General features: G+C 40.9%; 1 protein-coding gene across 2 annotated transcripts in view; it reads left to right on the top strand.

Annotated features, from left to right (window-relative positions):
• Positions 1-20,669, top strand: part of PCNX2 (pecanex 2) — a 150,606-nt gene that overhangs the window by 123,672 nt on the left and 6,265 nt on the right. For both annotated transcript variants that reach the window (XM_039568371.1, XM_020583986.2), the window contains 6 exons: positions 3,582-3,815; positions 5,948-6,051; positions 14,013-14,157; positions 15,152-15,382; positions 15,732-16,006; positions 17,017-17,204. In XM_039568371.1, coding sequence (XP_039424305.1) covers positions 3,582-3,815; positions 5,948-6,051; positions 14,013-14,157; positions 15,152-15,382; positions 15,732-16,006; positions 17,017-17,204 — 1,177 coding nt within the window. The remainder of the gene's footprint in view (positions 1-3,581; positions 3,816-5,947; positions 6,052-14,012; positions 14,158-15,151; positions 15,383-15,731; positions 16,007-17,016; positions 17,205-20,669) is intronic.

The raw sequence follows: 20,669 nt of genomic DNA, 5'->3' as shown, positions 1-20,669 counted from the left end.
GTCTAGCAAGACATCTTCATCCTCTGCCAAAACAATTCCCAGTCCAGCAAATGAAGAATTTGAGCTTTATAGTTGAGCATTATAGTCTTCTACTGAAACAGCAAGAGCCAAATGCTGCTTCCTATGCCACTGGTACTGCCATGAAGCCAGTTGCTAAAGCTCCAAACCATCTCTGACATCTCCTTTCTATTAACATCTCTGCAATTGTAAAAATCTGTCAACTTCAGAGAGAGACCGGTTGCATATAAGTTAAACACCATTTTTTGCAAATGAACCAATGTAGTAAAAACAAGCTCATTGCCTTACAAAGCTGCTTTGATCATGCTGTTGATTACTTCTGGGATTTCGTAAATAATTTTGCAGGCAGCATGGCCTGGTAACCAACCTGCTTTATTTAATAAACTAATCAGAAATAAAACTGCATGTGAGCATGATTTTTTCATTTGAGAAGTGGGTTTTGTGGCTATAAATTGTTTTAAAGCAATGTAACTAAACTAAAAAAACCCAAAGACCAGAAAACAACCCTTCTTTAACCTGTAATGAGTACGTTGCTGCAATTGCTTTGCTTTACTTTAAAAGGTAACTTGAACAACTGGAACATAAACTGATGCAAACTGGCATATGACTCGGCTTTTGATGGGGAATGAGATTGAAAAAATCCCAGTCTAAGCTGCAATCAAATCAGCATCTTATTAGTTTAAAGTAATAAAGAATTATACTTTGTAAACTGGAATTGTTTTTGTTCCTTAAAATGAATTAATATATGAAGGACTTGAGGAAATGTGAGGTTCATCACATGGGACATAAAACTTAACTGAAAGGTAATTTAGAGCTTCTGGTTCTGGACACACCTGAGAAGCAGCTGACATAGGTGAGATGGCTTAGACAAACTTTCATCCCACATGATACAGGTGTGGTTAGTTGATCCTGTCTTGAAGAAAAGGGACGTGGGCTAAATGCTCTCCACATGACCGAGGTGTGCTGTGGCTCCATCTCCACTCTCTGCAGAGTTCATGTTCACCACTGATGGCTCTGAAAGTGTGAAAATCAAATCTCTTCTGGTTGGATTTAGTTGAGCCACTGCTGTTATACTGCATTGACAGACCTTCATTCTCAGAAAGGTTGGTCTTCATTGTCAGGCTGTCGGTCTCACACAGTCGGTCTTTTTAATCTACTTCTGTCTTTAGGGAAGGACGAACAGAGGATAAAAATAACCTGTTGGCACCTTCAGTATTAGCCTGGGCTGGAACTCCCTTCAATGAAGGGAAGGTGCACTCAGGAGAATCCCTTCTTTAGAATGTCACTTCCCAAAGGAAAGTTATATGGGTATTTTCTTCTTGTATTTTTAAAGTAATTAGTTTTTTCCATAAACAGGGGCTTTAAAAAGATTTGGTAAAATCCTTAGTATAAGCCTGGAAAGTGAGAAGATTATAATATGTATTAGATCAGCTTTTTTCCTGTTTATTTAAAGCTTGCCTCCAAATAAACAGCATCAGACACAGAGGTAAGAATTCATTCCTTCCCCAGCTCTTTCTTCTGGGGGAGTCTAGATCAAGACCCTGTGCAGTTTCACTGTGAACATTTTAAAAGTCCTTGACACTCCCTTTTTAATGTTGTGAAAGGAATTGTAAGAAGAACTATAGGTAAGGCAGTATTCAGGTCACATAAATCACAAACTAGAAAAACACTGAGGCTGGAGTTCCTGCAGGAACTGCACTTCCATGGCATTGAGCATTTGGAGTGTTTCTGGTTTATTGTCTGTAGCTTACAATATTGTAAATATTTGCCATATTGTTTCAGAATTGCCATATAGCTGAGGATGTACTTGAGCACAAAACATATCTTGGAAGAGTTACCAAGAACAGAATTTAATTAGGTGACAGAAGTTTTTGTTGTTTCTGTGTCTGATTGCAAGTCTGATTTTTTTCCCAGCTGAATCAGCTTCTTTGTAAACACAGATGAGGATAATAAAAAAAGCAAATTCTATCTTGAAAATCAACAAAGAGAATGTATGCTTTGTTTTAGTTCTTCAATCCTTCAAGAATAATTATTGTATTGGTCTTTTAAACAATGAGTTGCACTGAGCATCTTATTCCTAAATCATATTTATTTCATTTGCAGTTTCATTGACAGCCTAGAAATGCATACATTTCTCATTATGAAAGGACTTTTATTCCCCACAAATAAAGTGGGTCAGCTCCTGTAGCCCTTCTGCATATATTTTGAAATAATGTCCTGCCCAACTACTGTGATATTTTTCCCTTGTGCCTCTTCCATCTCTTCTTCAATATATTCTTATTTAAACATCTTTTAGTATTTAAGAAGTCTGTGTATTCGCTGAGTGCTGTGGGTTTGGCTTCTATTGTTTCTGCATGAATCTTTTTTAAGGAGTCTATTGTTCTCCACATGCCAAGAAATTAAGGGTCCATCCTGTCTGTATCTGTGTGACTTGTCTTTTTCCTCTCAAGCTTGATTCTCCTCTTACTTGTGTATTTTTGTACAATTTGAATGATAAACTATGGAGAGCATCTGGGGTTTTTAAAAGGGCTGGTAGTGCTTCTGTCCTCTGTAATCCATCATATTTTCATTTTATACATTTATTTACTTAGTACTTAGTTTCCATTGACTGGGTAAAGTAGAGCTATATGATCTTCAGTCATGCATACTTGCTCCTCATTTGCTTTGGAATCCAACTCTAAATTAATATTATAAAACATTATAATGGGACTTTCCTGCTGATGGAAAGCACTGGAACTTCTTAAGTTTCATATTCTTTTGAAAATATGCTCTAAGTTGTGTTTGGATAGATTTTTTTTTTTAATTACTTTTTTATTTATTATTATTTTAATGTGTCCAGACAGAGCAGTTAGAAGGACTTAAACTTAGAAACTCAGGCACAGATACGAAATACGTGTTGCTGCTTTCTAACATTTATGTGTTTGGTAAAAGAGCCCCTGCTGAATGCTGCTCCTCCTTCAGTGCTTTAAAAGCAAACTCAGTTATATCAGTTATGAGCTTTTTAACCTGACATATAAGAAAAAATACATTATTCTTTACTTCTGCATTGACAAATAACAGACTTGTGTTGTACACATCTGTCACATCACATCTTTTGGGTTAATAAAGAATTAGGAAAGCATCATCCCCAGAAAACAGTAATTCCACTGCGGAGAAAAGAGCCCTGTTTTGAGAATGTGACCTTCTACTACTGCTTTTCCAAAACATGCCTAAGCTATTATTGATACCACCTTCTTGGTGATAGACTCTAGACCCCCACTAGTACTGACATGTTTGAAGCTGGAACTCTCTATTCCTATCTTTGTATTGATTTTCCTGTAAGGCAGAAGGATATTAAAAATATTGCTTCTTTTTCTGTTGTCTCCTATCAATACCAATTATTATCATCTTTCTAACTTGAACACTTTTGTGAAGCATTAATGATGCTAAGCAGTAAAATGTAAGAAATATATATACTATTAGAGTTCTTAATGGGGTCCTATTTGGCTTATTCTCTTCTGTGTAAAATATGTCTGCTTTAATCAGAGTTTAGAGTGATTAATGTTTGCACATTTTATCAACAGAGTATAATATACTTTACTGCAAGTTCTCCCAAAATCCTTGACTGGATAAAAGATGAATCCATCCAAAAGATACTGCAGCCTTATGCAAAGTGGCATTATATTGAACGTGACCTTGCAATGTTTAACGTTAACATAGATGAAGATTATGTTCCGTGTCTCCAAGGAATAACACGAGCTAGCTTCTGCAGTGTGTATCTGGACTGGATTCAGTTCTGTGCTAGGAAAAGGGTGGAGGTACGTGTTAATTCTAATTTTTTTTAGTAGTATTAGTTTTAATTCTTGAGATATGAGTGAAATGATGCATGGCTACTCTTTTACTTGCTCAGAATTAGTAGAATAACATTTATTTCATATAAGCTTTTAGATTTAATTTAAAAGGAAAACGTATGTTTTGTGGAATGGAAAAAGCATATTTTGGAAACTACCCGTATGCTTAAGGAGCATTAGTCTTTGAATACAGAGCCAGTTCTTTACTGTGCACATTTCCAACGATGTTAATTTCATCAGCTCTAGAAAGCATGGATGTATCAAGTGCTCACAGAAGTGCTGCTAGAGCAGGCTCCATTCAGAGAATGTCATCAGAGCATTGCAGTTCCTTCAGTGTTGCCAGTGACTGGTACAATTGCCAGATGTCTGTGATGTCTGTGTATCCTTTTCAGAAATTTGCCTATATTTGGGCAGAGTTGCAGAATGGTAGGGGAGTGCATGGCACACTCACTTCTGGCATAGGTCACCTCTGAGAGCTCGTGACTCAGACGTGAACCACGCCACAAAACCATGTGAAACCTCTCGCAGCTCTAGAAGGTCAAGGGCCGATGTACAGCTGTACATTTGCATGCTCTGAGCCACTAAGGTTACTGATGGTCAGCAGCCATTTGTCAGAAGTGCTCTAGTGTATTTCCATGGAATACTCAAAATAGCCCAGAGGGAGAATACAGTTTCAAACAAGCATATTGCCTCGATCTAATTTTCTGATTATTGCTGATAATGGCAAAAGTGGAGAAGTGTCTCTTTCCTGGACACGATGTGCTGTATTTGTGCATTTTTCCACTCAGGATCACAGACTGCACATCCCGTTACTGACCTTAGCTGGTGTAACATCACTGAGTCTTTCTCGGATCATCACCAAATGTTTCTGCTCCACTTTGGTTCCTTCTCATGTCTCTAATGCTGAGTACCATTCCACCAGTTCCCCTGCATATCATTATATTGATATTGTTTTCATTGAGTTGTCTTCTGAGCCCTTTCCCACCATCTTCTCCTACTGGGAACACTTCACTTCTTTTCTTTCTCATCTCCATGTCTCAGCTCCCAAGTTCTGACACACAAAGAGTTGCACGGTGCAGGGAAAGCCACTGTTAATTGATGCCTTTCCACTTGTTCTCTGGCTTAGATTTTCAAATTTAATAAGAGATTTAGGGATGCCAATGGACTTGAAACATGTAAGTTAGACTTAAAAAGGCAAATTAATGGCTGCACTGGTGCCACACACACACATTTATCTTTTTTTTTACATATTTTACCTTTGTTTTTTAATTCACTGACTATAGAAAGGCAAAGTTCATGTAGGAGATGGGATAAATAAAACCAAGGTCACTGTACACATAACCCAGAAAATCAATATATTTTATAGAAGGAGCTACATTATAATTGGCTTCAGTTTTAGAGTCAAAGAAAGCTCTAAGAAATCACTCATTGCATGAACTGAAATAATAATCCATATCCTCCTGAAGATTAACATGTACGGGGGTTGTTCCAATTTTTTCCTCCTTGATAGCAAAGTTTTCTTTGTGAAAATTTTGTAAAAAAACCTCTCCTGAGCTAGTAAACATAAATGAAATGTTCTGACTGCTTGTTAAAATGTGCAGTCAGTGTCATCAACAATTTAGATAGGTATTCACTAAAATTGTGTGCCTCCAGACTCCCAAATAGATTGTACTTCTGGAATCTGTGGTAGGGTTTCATAGGGACTGTGTCCCATGAAAGGGTTTTGGTTATCTCCAGTTGCAGTGTCTCTCAACAATAAAGAATCTCCTCCAGTTTAGAATGTCAGATCTGGGAGGAGTGGAAACAAATAAACACCCCACAATAAAAAACCACCACCACTGAAGCTCCCTTCGCTTGGGATCTCACTACCTGAGAATGAAATGTTCTGTTTCTAGCCAGTGGGCAAAATAAGCTTGCATTTTGCAAACATCCTCTGATGGTGATGGTCTTCTTTCTTGTTCTGTTTAATGGGAAAGAACATTTTGGTGTCTAGGTCCAGTCACATGCAAATTTTATAAATGTCACCATTTGTAGTATTGTGGTGCTTTTAAATATGATGTTTGCACTTAGACTAACATGCTAATCTTAAAATTTTGTAGCACCTGGACAGTGATGAGGATTCTCCTCTAGTGACACTTTCCTTTGCCTTGTGTATACTGGGTCGGAGAGCTTTGGGAACTGCATCCCACAATATGGCCATCAGGTAACTTTTAGGAATCCTTTTTCCTCAGGTTAAAACAAAGACCTGTTTGTCTTTTTTCACGTGATGTGGGATCTCAAGAGAAGATTAGATCAAGGTGAAGGTCTCATTCCTCCATAAAATGTTTTCTGTCATTCCTGGTCATCTTTTTCTTTGCGGTTGGCTAAATAACTAATACCCGTCTTTACCTCATAGGGCAAAGCAGAATTTTTTCATGGAAAGAATGGGTACCAATGGTTATTGCTTGTGTTCACTCATGCCTGGCTACTGGAATGCTGTCCTTCCTCTGGCACTCCAGTAGGAGGACGAAATCTCCAGAAGAGGAAGAAACTGCTGTCATCTGAGTTGTAGTTAGCTAAATAATAATAAATGTATAAGGGTTCCCCTCTGTATTCCTCAGACTTGTATTCCTGTTCATTGCACCACTTCATTCTGGCAACTAAGGAAGGGAGAACTTCTCATCTCCTGAGGCTGCAGCTTTGTCTGTTCTCAGTCTACCTTGCTCATTTGTTCATTCATTCTAAACACTTCTTCCTAGGAAGTCTGGTTAATTAAAATATGCTTCATTGAGATTGTTTCTAAATATGCTCTTCATCTTATATTTTCATTAGGGATTCTTCCATTTTCACTGGGAGTTCTGAGTTGTTTGGTTTTTATACAGTATCATTTACACTGTGTTACAGATGAGGCATTTTATTAATGAAATAATCATTATTTTAATGAAGTTTAACTTCCCATGTAATTTTAGGTTTTTATTAGATCTATTTGAACCCTCTGTGTTCACAGGAGTTTAGTAACAATGGAGAAGTTGAACAAATACAGTTTCTAAGTGACCTTGCTGTGTTGGCACAGAACAGTGAGCAAAGATAGCTAGACCTCTATCAACATGCTCCTTAGAGAGGATTTGTCTTACTAACAAGCAAACAAAGACAGCATGTGTGATTTTGAATGCATTTTATTGTAAGATAAAACAGTCCTTTTAAATATTCATTCTAGCTTTGTTATCTGTTGAGACATTTATAACATTTTGTTTTATGTCTTCCATGCAAAATGTTTGTGGCCCACGTAAATTATTTCTTGGTGTGCTGCTGATTTCTGCTTTCTAAAGTGGCTTTTGTCATCTCTTTTCTACCAGTCTTTGCACATTCCCTTCCTGTAGTAGTTTTCTTCTGGGTTGCATTTCTTCTCCCTTCATTTCTATTCACTCAAATTAGTGTGATGTTTGGTAAGTCATTGATATTTTTTTAATTGTCTTATTTTTTTGATGATCTAAATTTTAGAGTTTGGGGGCATGATGGAAAAGTTTATGTGCATTTAATATATTTGTTTGAGAAAAGATTAAAGTGATTTTTGATCTGGGCCTGCAATAGGTAGGTCACAGCAATATTAGGAATTCATCTAAAAATATCACAAAAGCTTCCTAAAACTGTCATCACATTGCATGTACTTTCCACTGGATCTTAAAATCCTCATTACAATGCTTTGGCACTGGTACAGATACAATAACAATGTCACCTATTTGTACTGGCTTACATGGTTAGTAGCTAATGCAAAGGGATAATAATATCAGAGACTTTCCAAAGCTTAACATGGAAAGTATGAATGTTGGGGATAATTATTTGTGTAGTGTTCCGTAAAGATTTTAACAATAATTTCAGGACTCAGCTAAATCTGGCAAATTACCAATGAACTGAATTACTTCCTCTCTTTTGGTAAGTGGACTCTCCATATTTAAAAATACATTTATTGGGGAGGAACGAAAGGCAAAAACTGGGGTAGTCATCTGAGGTGCACAGCTCTGTCACTTTTTTTTTAATCTGTTCTATATAATCTTCAGTTAAGTCCTGGTTTTCTTTTTATTAAGCAAGTGCTCCAGGGCAGTATCAAATCATTGTATTTTTAAAATGTATTTTGTGACATAAAAGGGACTAAGTGGAAGCTTCTGTTGGTATCTTTTCCAATCCTACTTCACAAAAGCTTTCCCCAGAAAAGTTTCACTGTGGAAAAACTGTCACTTCCCCACCTGGTTAAATTACCTTTAATGCATTTCCACTGTCAGAAAGATTTGGAGAAATAGAAAAGGAATCTGAGTAGCACAGTTGAAGTTATAAATTGCTGCAGCTACAAAGCACGACTTTAGCTTGGTGAAATACGTTTCTTCTTGTCTTTCAGAATGTATGTATCTTGACTGAAAAAACCAATTTAGTAGAAATTATTAACTAAGCAAGGTGGGTACCTGTGGGATATGCCCAGCCACTGCCCTGGAGGGATGTCTGCTGAGATAAAAGATTTTGCAATCGCCCAGCAGGACTCCCTGAAAAGGCAACCACTTTTGAGTCATGGCGAGGAAAGGTAGACCCACAATCCTTTGGGATACCCTATGCAGATCGTTCTGTAACCCATTGGTCTGTCCCAGACCCTCTGTAATCCATTGGTCCCCTTGCTGATCCCCTGTATCCCTATAAAAGAAGACCAGTTCGCCTCTGGAGGAGAGAGCTTGTCCCTGGCTTTCCCCTTTGCCGGAGGGAACCCACAATAAAGCTCCCTTCGTGCGGAACCAGCCACACGAGTCTCTCGTCTCTCTCTGGTCTGGCTTGGCCTGGAGGCTGCCCTGCAGAGCTGAGCTGGAATCACGAGCTGATAATCACTAAAGAGCTGACAGTCTCTGCAAGGGCCCTCCTGCCTGCAGCTGAGAGGAAGACACCGGACCCCGGGAAGGCGATTCCTTTCAGGACCATCTCCCTGGGCCAGTCACCTCTTCCTGGGTCAGAGCCACTGACCCCATCACCAGCTGTAATAGGTACCCTACCCCCCTGACATCAAGACCTTTATCAACAGAAATCCCCCAAATATATTCACTTGAGCATGAAGGGTAGGTCTAACCCTACTTACAGTGTTTATTGCTTCAGACAGATCTGCACAACTCGTTTAAACACAAATGAGCAGCAAGTCAGTGACACTCCGATAGGAATACAGTTATACAGCATGCCAGGGGAAGGATGTCCAGTATGTGCAATGCTGATGAGGCCAGAAGGAGTTGCTCACAAGAATTATCTTCAGGCACCCCCACCTCTCTGTTTGGCAGAGCACAGCAGCTCTCACCAAGGGCGATTTTGAGTGTTCCTGCTGGTCCTTGCCCCCAGCTCTGAGACTGCTGCAGCTCTGCATTTAGTCAGATGGGGGAGAAGTACTCGAAGTCCTCAGAAGCCAGGGTGATGTGATGCTTCACAGTCCTTTTCTTTGAAAAGGTGCCAAGATATTTTGGGAACCTTTTGGAGCCTACTGGTGCTGAAGAGGGTCTTAGTTTTCTCAGGAATGGTCAGAGCAGGCAGTCCCACAGCCAGATGTGTGCATGAGAGGAGGATGTACCACATGTATGAGGTTGGAACTCGGTGATCTTTAAGGTCCCTTCCAACCCAGGCCATTTCATGACTCTGGCTCTTGGGGTCTGGGTCATTTTGTCAGTGGTCAGGGCTCCCAGCACATGCTTTGTCCCACTCAAATGCTGGATTACAAAAACACAGATTTAGATTACTCTGGTAAGCACTGAGAATTTACCTCGAACATCATCTCGGGACTTTCTATTAATTCTCTCTGTGGAGCATCTTGTGTACAACATTGCTTGACCTTTTGGGGTGAGTTTGAGATGTAAGGGCCAGGTAGGCATTGTACTCTTCTCCGCACTGTATGAAGCATTTGAGATGTTCAGTATGAGCAAACCAGCCAAGAATCTGCTGTGCTCTGCAGTTCATGTCTCATTCTCAGAGGTGACTATGCAGGTAGTAGGAAACTTTCTCTGGACTAAGTCTAGTCCTTGCTGTGTCTTGGAGGAGTGACAGTCATCCAACTGCTGTGCAGTAGAGCAAAGGTAATGTTACCATGGGCTGTGCACTACAGAGCTGAGAGTCAAGTTTACATTGTGTATGCAAACTATCAATTTGCACTCATTTACACATGATTTTGTCTAATCTATTAATCAGCAAATGTCACTGTGTAAACCAAGATTTTAAATGCTCTTATATAATGTATGTAAATAATTATTCAGTGTACCTGTTCATGTAAATGTCAGTAGAAACCTAACACTAACACTAGATTACACAATAAATGCATTCATTTAGGAGGCAGAACATTGCAATGCAAATCACTTGCTCTTTTAAACTGTCATTAGGAGGCCTCCTGCACAAAATGTAATTTGAAGAATGACGTGACATTACCATTCATTTATTCAAATGTGAGTGATATGTTTAGCTGTGTATTTGTTAAAATATTGCAGAATAATTCTATTCAGCCACTAAAGCTATTAGTAAATAAATATTTAGTAAAAATTTCAAATTTGGAAAAATACAAAAATCTCTCAATAAAGCATCTCTCATCAGATACTTCCAACACTACCAAGACTGGCTGCTCAGGTTCCCCATCTCAGTGTGGACAAAGGGTCATTCCAAGGAATGCCTCTGCCTAGAGGAGCTGCTGCTCACTCTGAAGCCCAGGGAAGCAGCTGGCCCCACTTGCCCCTTCCCTCCTGGTCACCCCATTGCACTGCCCAGCATCTGAGGGAAGACATAGAGGGCACAGGCCATGGCACCACAGTGCTGCTGGTGGTGCTGTGCTGCTGGTGTGAGTTCAAGCAGACAGTGCAGCTTGATGTCTGCCAGAACTGAGCAGGGCAGAAAAGTTTGACTCTTGGCTCACAACCACTGTCATCTAAAATATCCAATTAGAAGGGCTACCACTGAAAATATTTCAGGTGAACTATGACATTCCGGTCATTACTAGCTCACAGACACGCACATTCCTTTATTCCTTAAATAAACCTACAGTTAACATTGGAGAAGGTCTGCAGATTGTAGACAGAGGGTGGGTTTTGGTGTGCAAAATACACACTGAGATATTCACCAGCTCATTCCTCTGCATCCATAGTGTTTTCAGGCTGGCATTAAATGCTTTTGGTTTCAGCTGCCAGAAGAGTGTAAGGAGTGCAATAGGAGGGAGTATTTGCTTTGGCACAGCTGCCCTGCCTCTGGTGTTTGTGGCACTACTTAATCCCCTGTTCTCTGCACGTTCAAGGGGCTGACGGTTCCCACGCACCTACCAGTCTTGTTCTAAAATAGCTTGCAGTTGTGACAGCAGCTTTTCAGGTTATTAGCTCAGAGGGTTAGAAATGTTGCCAGGTGTAGTAGTTATGTCTCTTAGAGATTAATGTTGTTTCTTTGACATGTAATTTTACCTTAACTAGTTTTTAAAATATTTTGAACCAGCCTGTAACTACAGCAGATTACTAATTGAGGTATGTTAAAAGTGGGCCAAGAAAGCAGCAACAACCTTGAGTGAGGCCTGAGATCAAAGTGGTTGAGAGTCAGGCCTGAGATCAAAGTGGTTGACTTTTACAGCTTCGTAATAATCTCATTAGTGTCTTCAGGAGAGAGCATAACAATGGGAAGAATAACGAGAGCTGTATCTTATATGGATTAAGGAGGCTGCATGTTACAGAAGTAATGGCTTGAGATAGTGTCACATTATAGGCAGAATGTACCCAAAAGCCTCATTACAACTGGCAGGAGAATAAAAGATGCCCATGATTTTGTGAATACAGCAAGCTCCTCCAGACCGCTCTGGTGGAAAATACAATACATAAAATAATTGACTCTCAGCCTCTCACAACTACTGCCACCACTGATTTGCTCCTTGTAGCAATCATGTTTGTTGTTAAAAATCCTCTGAGTTAGAGAAGTTATTATGCAGAGGGATGACAAATGGATGAGCCTCCCCTAAGCCCAGGGAAGAGCTGTACGTGCTTTCCCCCGCTCCCTCTGCTGATGCTTCCTGCAGTTTGCATGGCTGCCCTAGTCCCGGCCGTGCCTTCAGCACATACTGCTGATCACAGCAGCCTGTTTAGCTGGTGCTGATGCCTGTAGGACACTTTGATGTGAATGCAAACTCTCTGTCTGCTCTGGTGTTCAGATTTGGCTCTGAGAGCCTCCCAAGATGTAAAAACCAGTTCTCTCTCCTGCCTATTCCTCCCTTCATCCTAGCCAACTTTTCAGAGCAAATACAGGCGTTGTTATGCGGGGAAAAGCTATACTACAGATCATCACCAGATGCAGAGCTTGAGGTAGCTTTTACAATTTCATCCTGGGAAGAATATTTAGGTACAGGTTTTTTTCCAGGCAAGGATTCAGCTGTGTATGCTGATGTTGTCTGGTGGGTGGACAAGTGAAAGGAGCCTTCCTGATGTCCAGCCTTTTCAAAGGGGATGATAGGCACATATTTTGCCACACTGGCACTCACCATTCTCCCCCCACCCTCCCAGCTGGCTTATTCTAGGGCTTTCCTAGCTATTAAGCAGGGTTTGAGTATATTATCATTTTCTGAACTGTGGAGATGATGGATTGAAAGTCAGTAGGGACCAGGACCCACACCTTGAAGACACACAATAACTCCCACTGAAATCAGTGCTTGAATGTTTTGAAGATCTGAGTGTGCTTGTCTCACATAGGCATGTTTTAATACGTAACTTAGTACTAATAAATGCAAATCAGTTAAGAATTCATAAGAGCTTCCCTGTACTGCTTATGTTCCCAGGAGCGACAGCAGCCCTGCCTTTCTGGCTGGCTTTGGTCCCACTGATTAGTTGATTTGTATTACACGATGCTTTCATGGAGAAAATCAGTATCCAGCTGTTTTTCTAGTAACAACATATGTATTTCCATTTTAATTTCTAAAACATGCTAACCCACCAAGAGCAAAATTAGAATGCCTTTGAGCTGAAGTTGGCCAGGCATTCTCCCAGTCCTCTTCTTCCTCTCTCAGAGAAGGGAATATATTGAAAAGATTTTTTTCTTTTTATAAAATAATTAAGAAAGCTCAGTTATGTTGTAAGGATTATGTGTTCTCTAGAGAAAGGCTGGGCAGTAATGAAAACTACTAACATCTTAATACAGCTTCTCCTCAGAGCCTTTACAATCTAAAAGATCAACTGTTTTAAGAGTGAGTAAAATTTTAGCAGGTAAATGAAACCATGTCCTGTGGGCTTGCAAGAGATGCCTGTTTTTATTGGTGGGTCTGTTTTCCTCTATTTTGAGATCACTTCTTCAGAGCAACATTGGGACAGCAGTCAGCTACAAGCATTATACAAGTGTCAGTGGCATGGGAATCTTGTAATTCAGGGTGCAGATTGGAGCTGAAGGCTCAATGTTCCCCTTCGCAAAGCCCTCACGCAACCATCTTCTAACAACTACCTGATTTTGTAGCTTTTACCTTGTGCTTATATCTCAGGTCCAGGTAAACCGTCATGCAAGGTCAGACAGAACTGCCTGCATCTAGTTTCTTATGTTAGAAAAAAGAAACCCAGTGTGTATTTGCTTTAGGGCTCATTGTTTCAGTAGGGAACACCTGTTGTTTGATTCCTGCTCTCACCTGGTTTGCTGAACAGTTCTGAAATTTAGTATTCTCAGTACATCTGCTTTAATGTTCACATTTAGGTTTGAATGTTGTGAGAAAGGTCTTAGATTTCCTGAAAGTATTTTTTTTCTGTTATTTTTTACTTACAAGGAGAAGTGCTAACAGGACTGATCAATAACCTTTCAAATAAGGAAGCAGCTTCTGCTGCTTGCACGGGGAGTGCAGCTGGCACTCTGATCTGGTCTCTTCAGCACAGCTGCAGAGAAGCAGTGCCCTGAGGCACCCTGTGACTCAGTCACCCATCCTGAGGACATCCTTCATTCTGGGTGCCACATTCATTTCATGGCCAGTCATTTACAGAGCACGCAGAAGGAAAACCGCCTACCCCAAGGAATGGTTTTTTGTTCAAAAAACGTGATGTGACCTCTGCTTTATACCCACTGCAGGCACTTGCCCTGCACCAGAGGGCCACTGCACAGGTCAGCATGAGGCTGGTGACTGACAGATCTGGCTTGGAGAAACAAGAATGACTTCTGGGAGTGACTGCTGCCTTTCTCTTACAGCTTGGACTCTTTTCTCTATGGGCTCCATGCACTGTTTAAAGGAGACTTCCGGATAGCAGCAAAAGATGAGTGGGTCTTTGCAGACATGGATCTGTTGCATAAGGTTGTTGCCCCAGCAATCCGAATGTCTCTGAAGCTACACCAGGTAGGGTATTTATTTATGTATTTATTTTTAACATTTACTATTTTATCTGTTTTCCTAGGAAAACACAGGAAACCTTAGCAACTCTCCAAAGGAAAGGATAAAAACAAAAAAGAGGGAAATGGAGTACTTGTCACCTTATTCTAAAAAACATCCTTCACCAAGATGGAAGAGTTTGGCATTTATTTATTTTGCATTCACTTGATTTTCTTTACTGAACCCCCTAGCTGCCCATTTGAAACCATTTTTCAGAGCTTGTCCCTGCATTTTTCATCAAAAGAAAGCAGACAATCTTGTCATATTTTACTTGTGTGGATACTATAAAGGTGGTTTCTAGATTGAAAGGAAATACTTTGATTATGCTGATTTCACTGCTAATTTCAGGTCAGGCCCTGTATAGCTTGGAGTTGATTTTGTTCTTGCTCTGGCACGTTATGATTTAGTATCATATGCTTCTATCATGAATGATAATTATAATTGTTCTGGATGTTACTGAACTGCTGTGAATTCATAGCTGATTCTTTGACACAATAATTTCATGAAGTTATCGCTGGCCATGGTGCTGCGGGACTGAAGTTGCAGTATTGTGGTATCTCCTGGTGGATTCCCAGTCTGTGCTATTGTTGTTGGTGGGGTTTTGTGAATAAAAATAAGGATTTCCACAAGAACTGTGGAATGCCCTGGGTGATTTCTCTCTCCAACTTACCCCAAAGTACTGCCTCCCATAGTTTCACACTTCATTTAACAAACAAAGGATAAGCTGGTATTCTCCAAGTGTCTTTGTCCAGTGTAGTCATGAGATCAGAACAGGTTACAGTAAAACCGAAATTGTACCTTTCTATATTACTGTTAAATGAACCTCCCAAAAGACACTCTTTATCAAGTGGCAAGTCACTTGGAGGGAGCCAGCTGGCAAAAGTATTTTGTTTACTGTCAGTAGTTCCTGTGTTTTCACAAATGCACCTGACCTCTTCAATACTTTTTCCTGTACGACCAGGACCAGTTCACGTGCCCGGATGAGTACGAGGACCCAGCAGTTTTGTACGAAGCAATCCAATCCTTTGAAGAAAAGGTTGTGATTTGTCACGAAGGGGACCCAGCCTGGCGCAGCGCTGTCCTCTCCAACCGGGAGGAGCTGCTGACTCTGAGACATGTGGTAGATGAAGGAGCAGATGAATATAAAGTCATCATGCTCCACAAAAGCTACCTGAGCTTCAAGGTGATCAAGGTACATATGCCATCTTTCTAATATTGCAGTAATTTAGGGCTGTGGTAATTAGTACTATTTCTGAGTAATGTGGGCAAAAGGAGAAGTTGATTGTAGTTCTCAAAGTAGGGACTGGAGGCCAAAAGAGCTCTCTTCAGTTGACTGCCATTTTGCCACCCATGTTTGTGTATCTGAAATAACATTCCAGGCTTTACCAGGGAGTAGCTGCAAGAGTTCATAAAAAGCTGTTGGTGCAAAGACGTGAGGTGTTTGCACACTCAGCCACTGCCATTCTACTTAGGTGCTGTAGTTCTGCATCTTGAGTAGCAAACATTTTTGCATGATCTGCATGTTTTTAACCCACCTGTAGGTGAACAAGGAGTGCGTCAGAGGGCTTTGGGCTGGGCAGCAGCAGGAACTGATTTTCTTACGCAATCGTAACCCGGAGAGAGGAAGCATCCAGAACAATAAACAGGTCTTGCGGAACTTAATTAATTCTTCATGTGATCAGCCACTGGGATATCCAATGTATGTTTCCCCCTTAACCACCTCGTACCTTGGGACACACAGCCAACTGAGGAACATTTGGGGGGGACCTGTCAGTTTGGACAACATTAAAAAGTGGTTCAAATCCAAGTGGTTAAGGTAGGTGTTAAATTTTGGCTATGCTGATAAGAGACCCTGCAGTCTCAGTTTCACTGTATTTTCTGTTAAAAGAGAGTAATTCTGTATTGCTATCTATGAATAAAACAATTAGTTGCAAATAACTCAGAATATAACAAAATAGTGCTGCAAATAGAACAGAAAGAAAATCCATTAACTCATTCATGACAAAGCTTTCTACATGTTCAACAAGATTCATTCAAATCACACAGCACTATAGACACTTGCCTTATTCCATGGAATTTTACTGTTTATGCCATGTAAATAAGGGTATCTTTTCTAAAACTCTGAATATGAGTAAACGTGCTGGTGGGTTTTGGTGAGTTATGCTCTGAAGCTTCGGCAGTTAGATACTCATCCTCAAGTTACTGTTCTTGACCAAAACACATCTAAAAGTGTACTTGCTATTCACCAAAACTGCCTGACTTTCCCTAGCTATGCATGATCAGTACCTGACACTGCATCTCGTATTGCTACATGCACTTTTCACACAGCAGTATCCCCCTTGCCTCATTCCCTGCCCCTGCCCTGTTGCCACTGTAGCTGAGGAGAGGCAGCGCACCATGGAGACACGATGGGAGCCAGCTTGCATGCCAAGACCTATGTTAAAATATCAATATTATATCTGATGGCTTGACATCCTGGTTTCCCACCATGCAGCTCATCCCTCTGAGCTTTCCCCCAGCCTATTCCTCTTTGCTATTTGGTTACCTCATGCAGAAGTTAATGTTGGGAGGCAACTGTAACATTCGATGAAGAGCCCTAAGGTACTGCAGGGTTCCAAAGCCACTAAACAGAGACGAGAAAGATTTGGCTTGTGTAGTATACAATTTTGCTCCAAGTAAGCTTATCACATCATCTTGGCCATCTCATAAAATGTCAGAAGACCTGCAGTGGTGTGAGAGAGAACACTCTTTGAGGGCACCTAGCACTGGTGACACAAATTTTCATGTGCAGCAAGTGGCTGATGCTGTGTGTGTTCCTGCAAACAGAATGCGGAAGGACTGCCACGCAGCAGCTCACCACGAGAGAGGCAATGTTGAAGAGGTGGACAGTGGAGGGCGGTCTTCGTCTGGCAACCATTCCACAGGGAATTCAAGCCAGAGCAGTAGCTCACAGCCCACCAGGGATGGAACCCCTCAGCTGCAAACTTCATCTCAAGAGGTCCACCAGCGGGCAGGTATTTGCACAATTTACTTGGCTTTCTCTGGAGTCTCCTCCTGGGGGGTCACATGGACAGATGCTACTGGGGTGTCCTCAAATCCAGTGGAAAACTAATTTTAGAAAGAGAGTGCACTTCAGCTCTCCGAATGACCAAGAACATGTTAGGAGATGGCTTCCCAGTATTGTTCCAGGTATTTACTGGGAGGGTGTAACACAAAAGTGATTCTCCAAAGGTTCCACTGTCAAAGTCCATTGTGGGTAATTTTTGGCCTAGCAGGCTCCACTAAGAATGCCAGAATGAGAAATGCAGATGGGTGGGAGTGTACATGTGTGATGCAGGGAGCCTGTGTCACAGTGAACCTCTGCTTATTGTTTGCTGGGAACAGCAGAATGAAAGTATGCAAAAATCTTAATTATCTTGGAAGGACCATGACAATTTATTTGAGGAATTGGTTTGGCTGCTCATCAGTGCATGTGGAAAACAAACAAATGGAAAACAGCTTCTTATGTCTATATAGCAGTTACCAAGAGAAAATTAAATGTTGCCAATCATTCGGTCGACTAACAGCTGAGCCCTTCTCAAATTATGGATTCAAAAGTGCTTCAGGCATGTTCTCAGGGTAGAGCTAGTGGCCTTTATGTTGGAAATGCATGTTAAGTAATACGGATAAGGATAAGCAATTGGTCACATCCAGAGGGTAGTGGTCAATGGCTCAGAGTCGTGATGGACATCCATGATAAGTGGTGTCCCTCAGGGGTCCATACTGGGACCAGTGTTATTTAATACCTTCAATAATGATGTAGACACAGGGATCGAGTGCACCCTCAGCAAATTTGCAGCTGACACACCTGAAGGATGGGATGTCTTCCAGAGGGACCTGGACAAGCTCAAGAAGTGGGGCCATGGGAATCCCATGCAGTTTAACAAGTGCAAGGTGCTGCACCTGGGTCAGGGGAATCCCCGGTATCAACACAGGCTGGGGGATGAACAGATCCAGAGCAGCCCTGCTGAGAAGGTCTTGAGGGAGCTGGCGGATGAGAGGCTGGACATGGTGCAGCCATGTGCACTTGCAGCCCAGAAAGCCAAATGTGTCCTGGGCTGTATCCAAAACAGCATGGCCAGCAGGGGAGAAAGGGGATTCTGCTGCTCTGCTCTTGTTTTGGTGAGACCCCACCTGAAGCACTGCATCCAGTTCTGGGGCCCCCAGCAAAGGAAGGACATTGGCTTGTTGGAGCAGGTCCAGAGGAGGGACACCAAGATGATTACATAAGAGGAAAGGCAAAGAGAATTGGGTTTATTCAACCTGGAGAAGAGAAGGCTTTGGGGTGACCTAATTGCAACTTTCCAGTACCTGAAGGGAGTTCACAAGATAGAAAGGGACTTTTTACAAGATCATGGAGTGACAGGACAAGGGGGAATGGCTTCAAACTGAAAGAGGGTTCAGAGGTTTAGATGGCGTATTAGGAAAAAAATCTGTACTGTGAGGGCAGTGAGGCACTGGGACAGGTTGCCCAGAGAAGCTGTGGATGCCCCATTCCTGCAAGTATTCAAGGCCAGGTTGGATGGGGTTTTGAGCAGCCTAATCTAGTAACTGGTGTCCTTGTCCATGGCAGGGGGTTTGGAACTAGACAAGCTCTAAGGTCCCTTCCAATCCAAACCATTCTATGATTCTAAGTTTGGCAGTGGGTCACTGTGAGATCTATCAGTGTGGGATCAGGACTTGTAATGTAAAGCCAATTAACTCTACATTTCAACAAGTCTGTGGTATTACTGTATAAATTAAAGAAGAGAACTTGAGGGGTTTGACACTTGTTTGTTTCCCATTAGATCATTTTGACCTATCATTAAAGATAATGGGCAGGACTGGAAAAAGTCTTGCCCTGCATATAATTCACATTGCAAGAATAAAATAACTGCTGCTTTTAATTGAGTCTAGTGCTAAAGGAATCCCCACATGCATACACATAACTTGACACAACAGTAATCAGAGTAGCAAACTTAATTGTGATATAATGATCCTGAGCATACCATACAATAAAGTAAATTAATTGTGAATTGTTTAAAGGAACATATTAATTGGGTGCCCAGAAAACCATGATCAAGAGAGAAAGTCACACTTAGATAAGAAAAGCAACCTGGCTTTTGGTAAAATGAAGACATGCACAACAAATGGAAGGAAATGGAAAATAGCAAATGGAAATCTGTATTCACTCCTGAGTTACTGTAGAGAATGAAACAGGAAGTTTTTGGCTAGGGCCATTAGGGATGAAAAGATGACAATGGGCTTATGTCTGTTTATTTTTAAGGAGTATTTAGGAGCAAAAGAAATCCTAGCAGTGGTCTTGATCTGTTAACTGTATAGAAAGGTAGAGTTGCCAGTATGCAATATGTAGAAATGAGAAATGTCTGGTTTATATTGGGAAAAAATGCAGATAATCTATTTCTATGATCTGATCATGAAACAGTCCCTTCCATCCAACAGCTAGCTACAAAGAACATGAAACAGTGGCTATCAAAGCTATATGCTTAATTGACCAAAGCCAAATGACTCATCCAAGAAGGTTTTTAAGAGAGCTGGTTAAAAAAAAAGATCAGTTCGATCTCAATAAGCATCAGGATATTAGGGCAAGACCAGAGCACTGGAAAAGAACTTACTCTATGCCTGTTAAAAATCAGAATATTCTTGTCCTGCCACACACAGTCCTAGTGCTCTAATCTAAGGACATTTTTAGTTCAGAAGCACTTCAAAGGAGAGCCTAAAAATGATCAAAATTCTGGGAAATACATCTTGTATTGAAAGATAAAGTGCTTTCAAGCAATTGGTATTGTAAGAGATGCCTTGATTGTAGTCTGTAAGTATTTACCTGGGCAATGAAAGGTGACCAAAGACCATTGATCTGAGCAGACTTGGATGTAACTAAGCTAAACAAATTCAGATTTGAAATCAAGAGCACATTTTTAGTATTGAGAGAGTAAATAAATCGTGAAAGAAGAGACTAAGGGTTAAGGTGGATTCTCCATGACTGGACACATTTTAAAAATCACAGTAGCAATTAATAAAAGCACACAGGAATTAATTCCGGGAAGTTCTGTGGCGTATGCTATATAGGACAGCAGACTAGATAATCATAGCTATGATAATGCTATGTGCAGTATGTGCTTTGTTAAATGCATCCAGTGCATTTAACTTCTTCATAATCCATACTGTGTTTTGCAGCCTGGTATGCCTGAGTCTGCAAAATTGCAAAAGGCAATGAAAGCCCTATATAAAAGTGCGACCAAAATCAGGAGCACTGGAAATGTGTGGGGTTCTCCTCCAAAGTGTCCTTATTTCATGATGCAGTTTATAGACCAGCCTGTGTTTTCAGGGACAGAGTTTTCTATGCATAGATGCGGGTGGTCTCCTGCCCAATGCTCTTGCTCTAACCACTGCATTTGGGATGAATATAGACTACTTTTGGACAGGGGTCAGCTTCACAA

This window comes from Corvus cornix, chromosome 3 (genome assembly GCF_000738735.6).
Source record: "Corvus cornix cornix isolate S_Up_H32 chromosome 3, ASM73873v5, whole genome shotgun sequence".
Lineage (NCBI taxonomy): Eukaryota > Metazoa > Chordata > Aves > Passeriformes > Corvidae > Corvus > Corvus cornix.
Note: the sequence above shows the minus strand (reverse complement) of the source record. Positions and strands in the feature narration are given on the sequence as shown.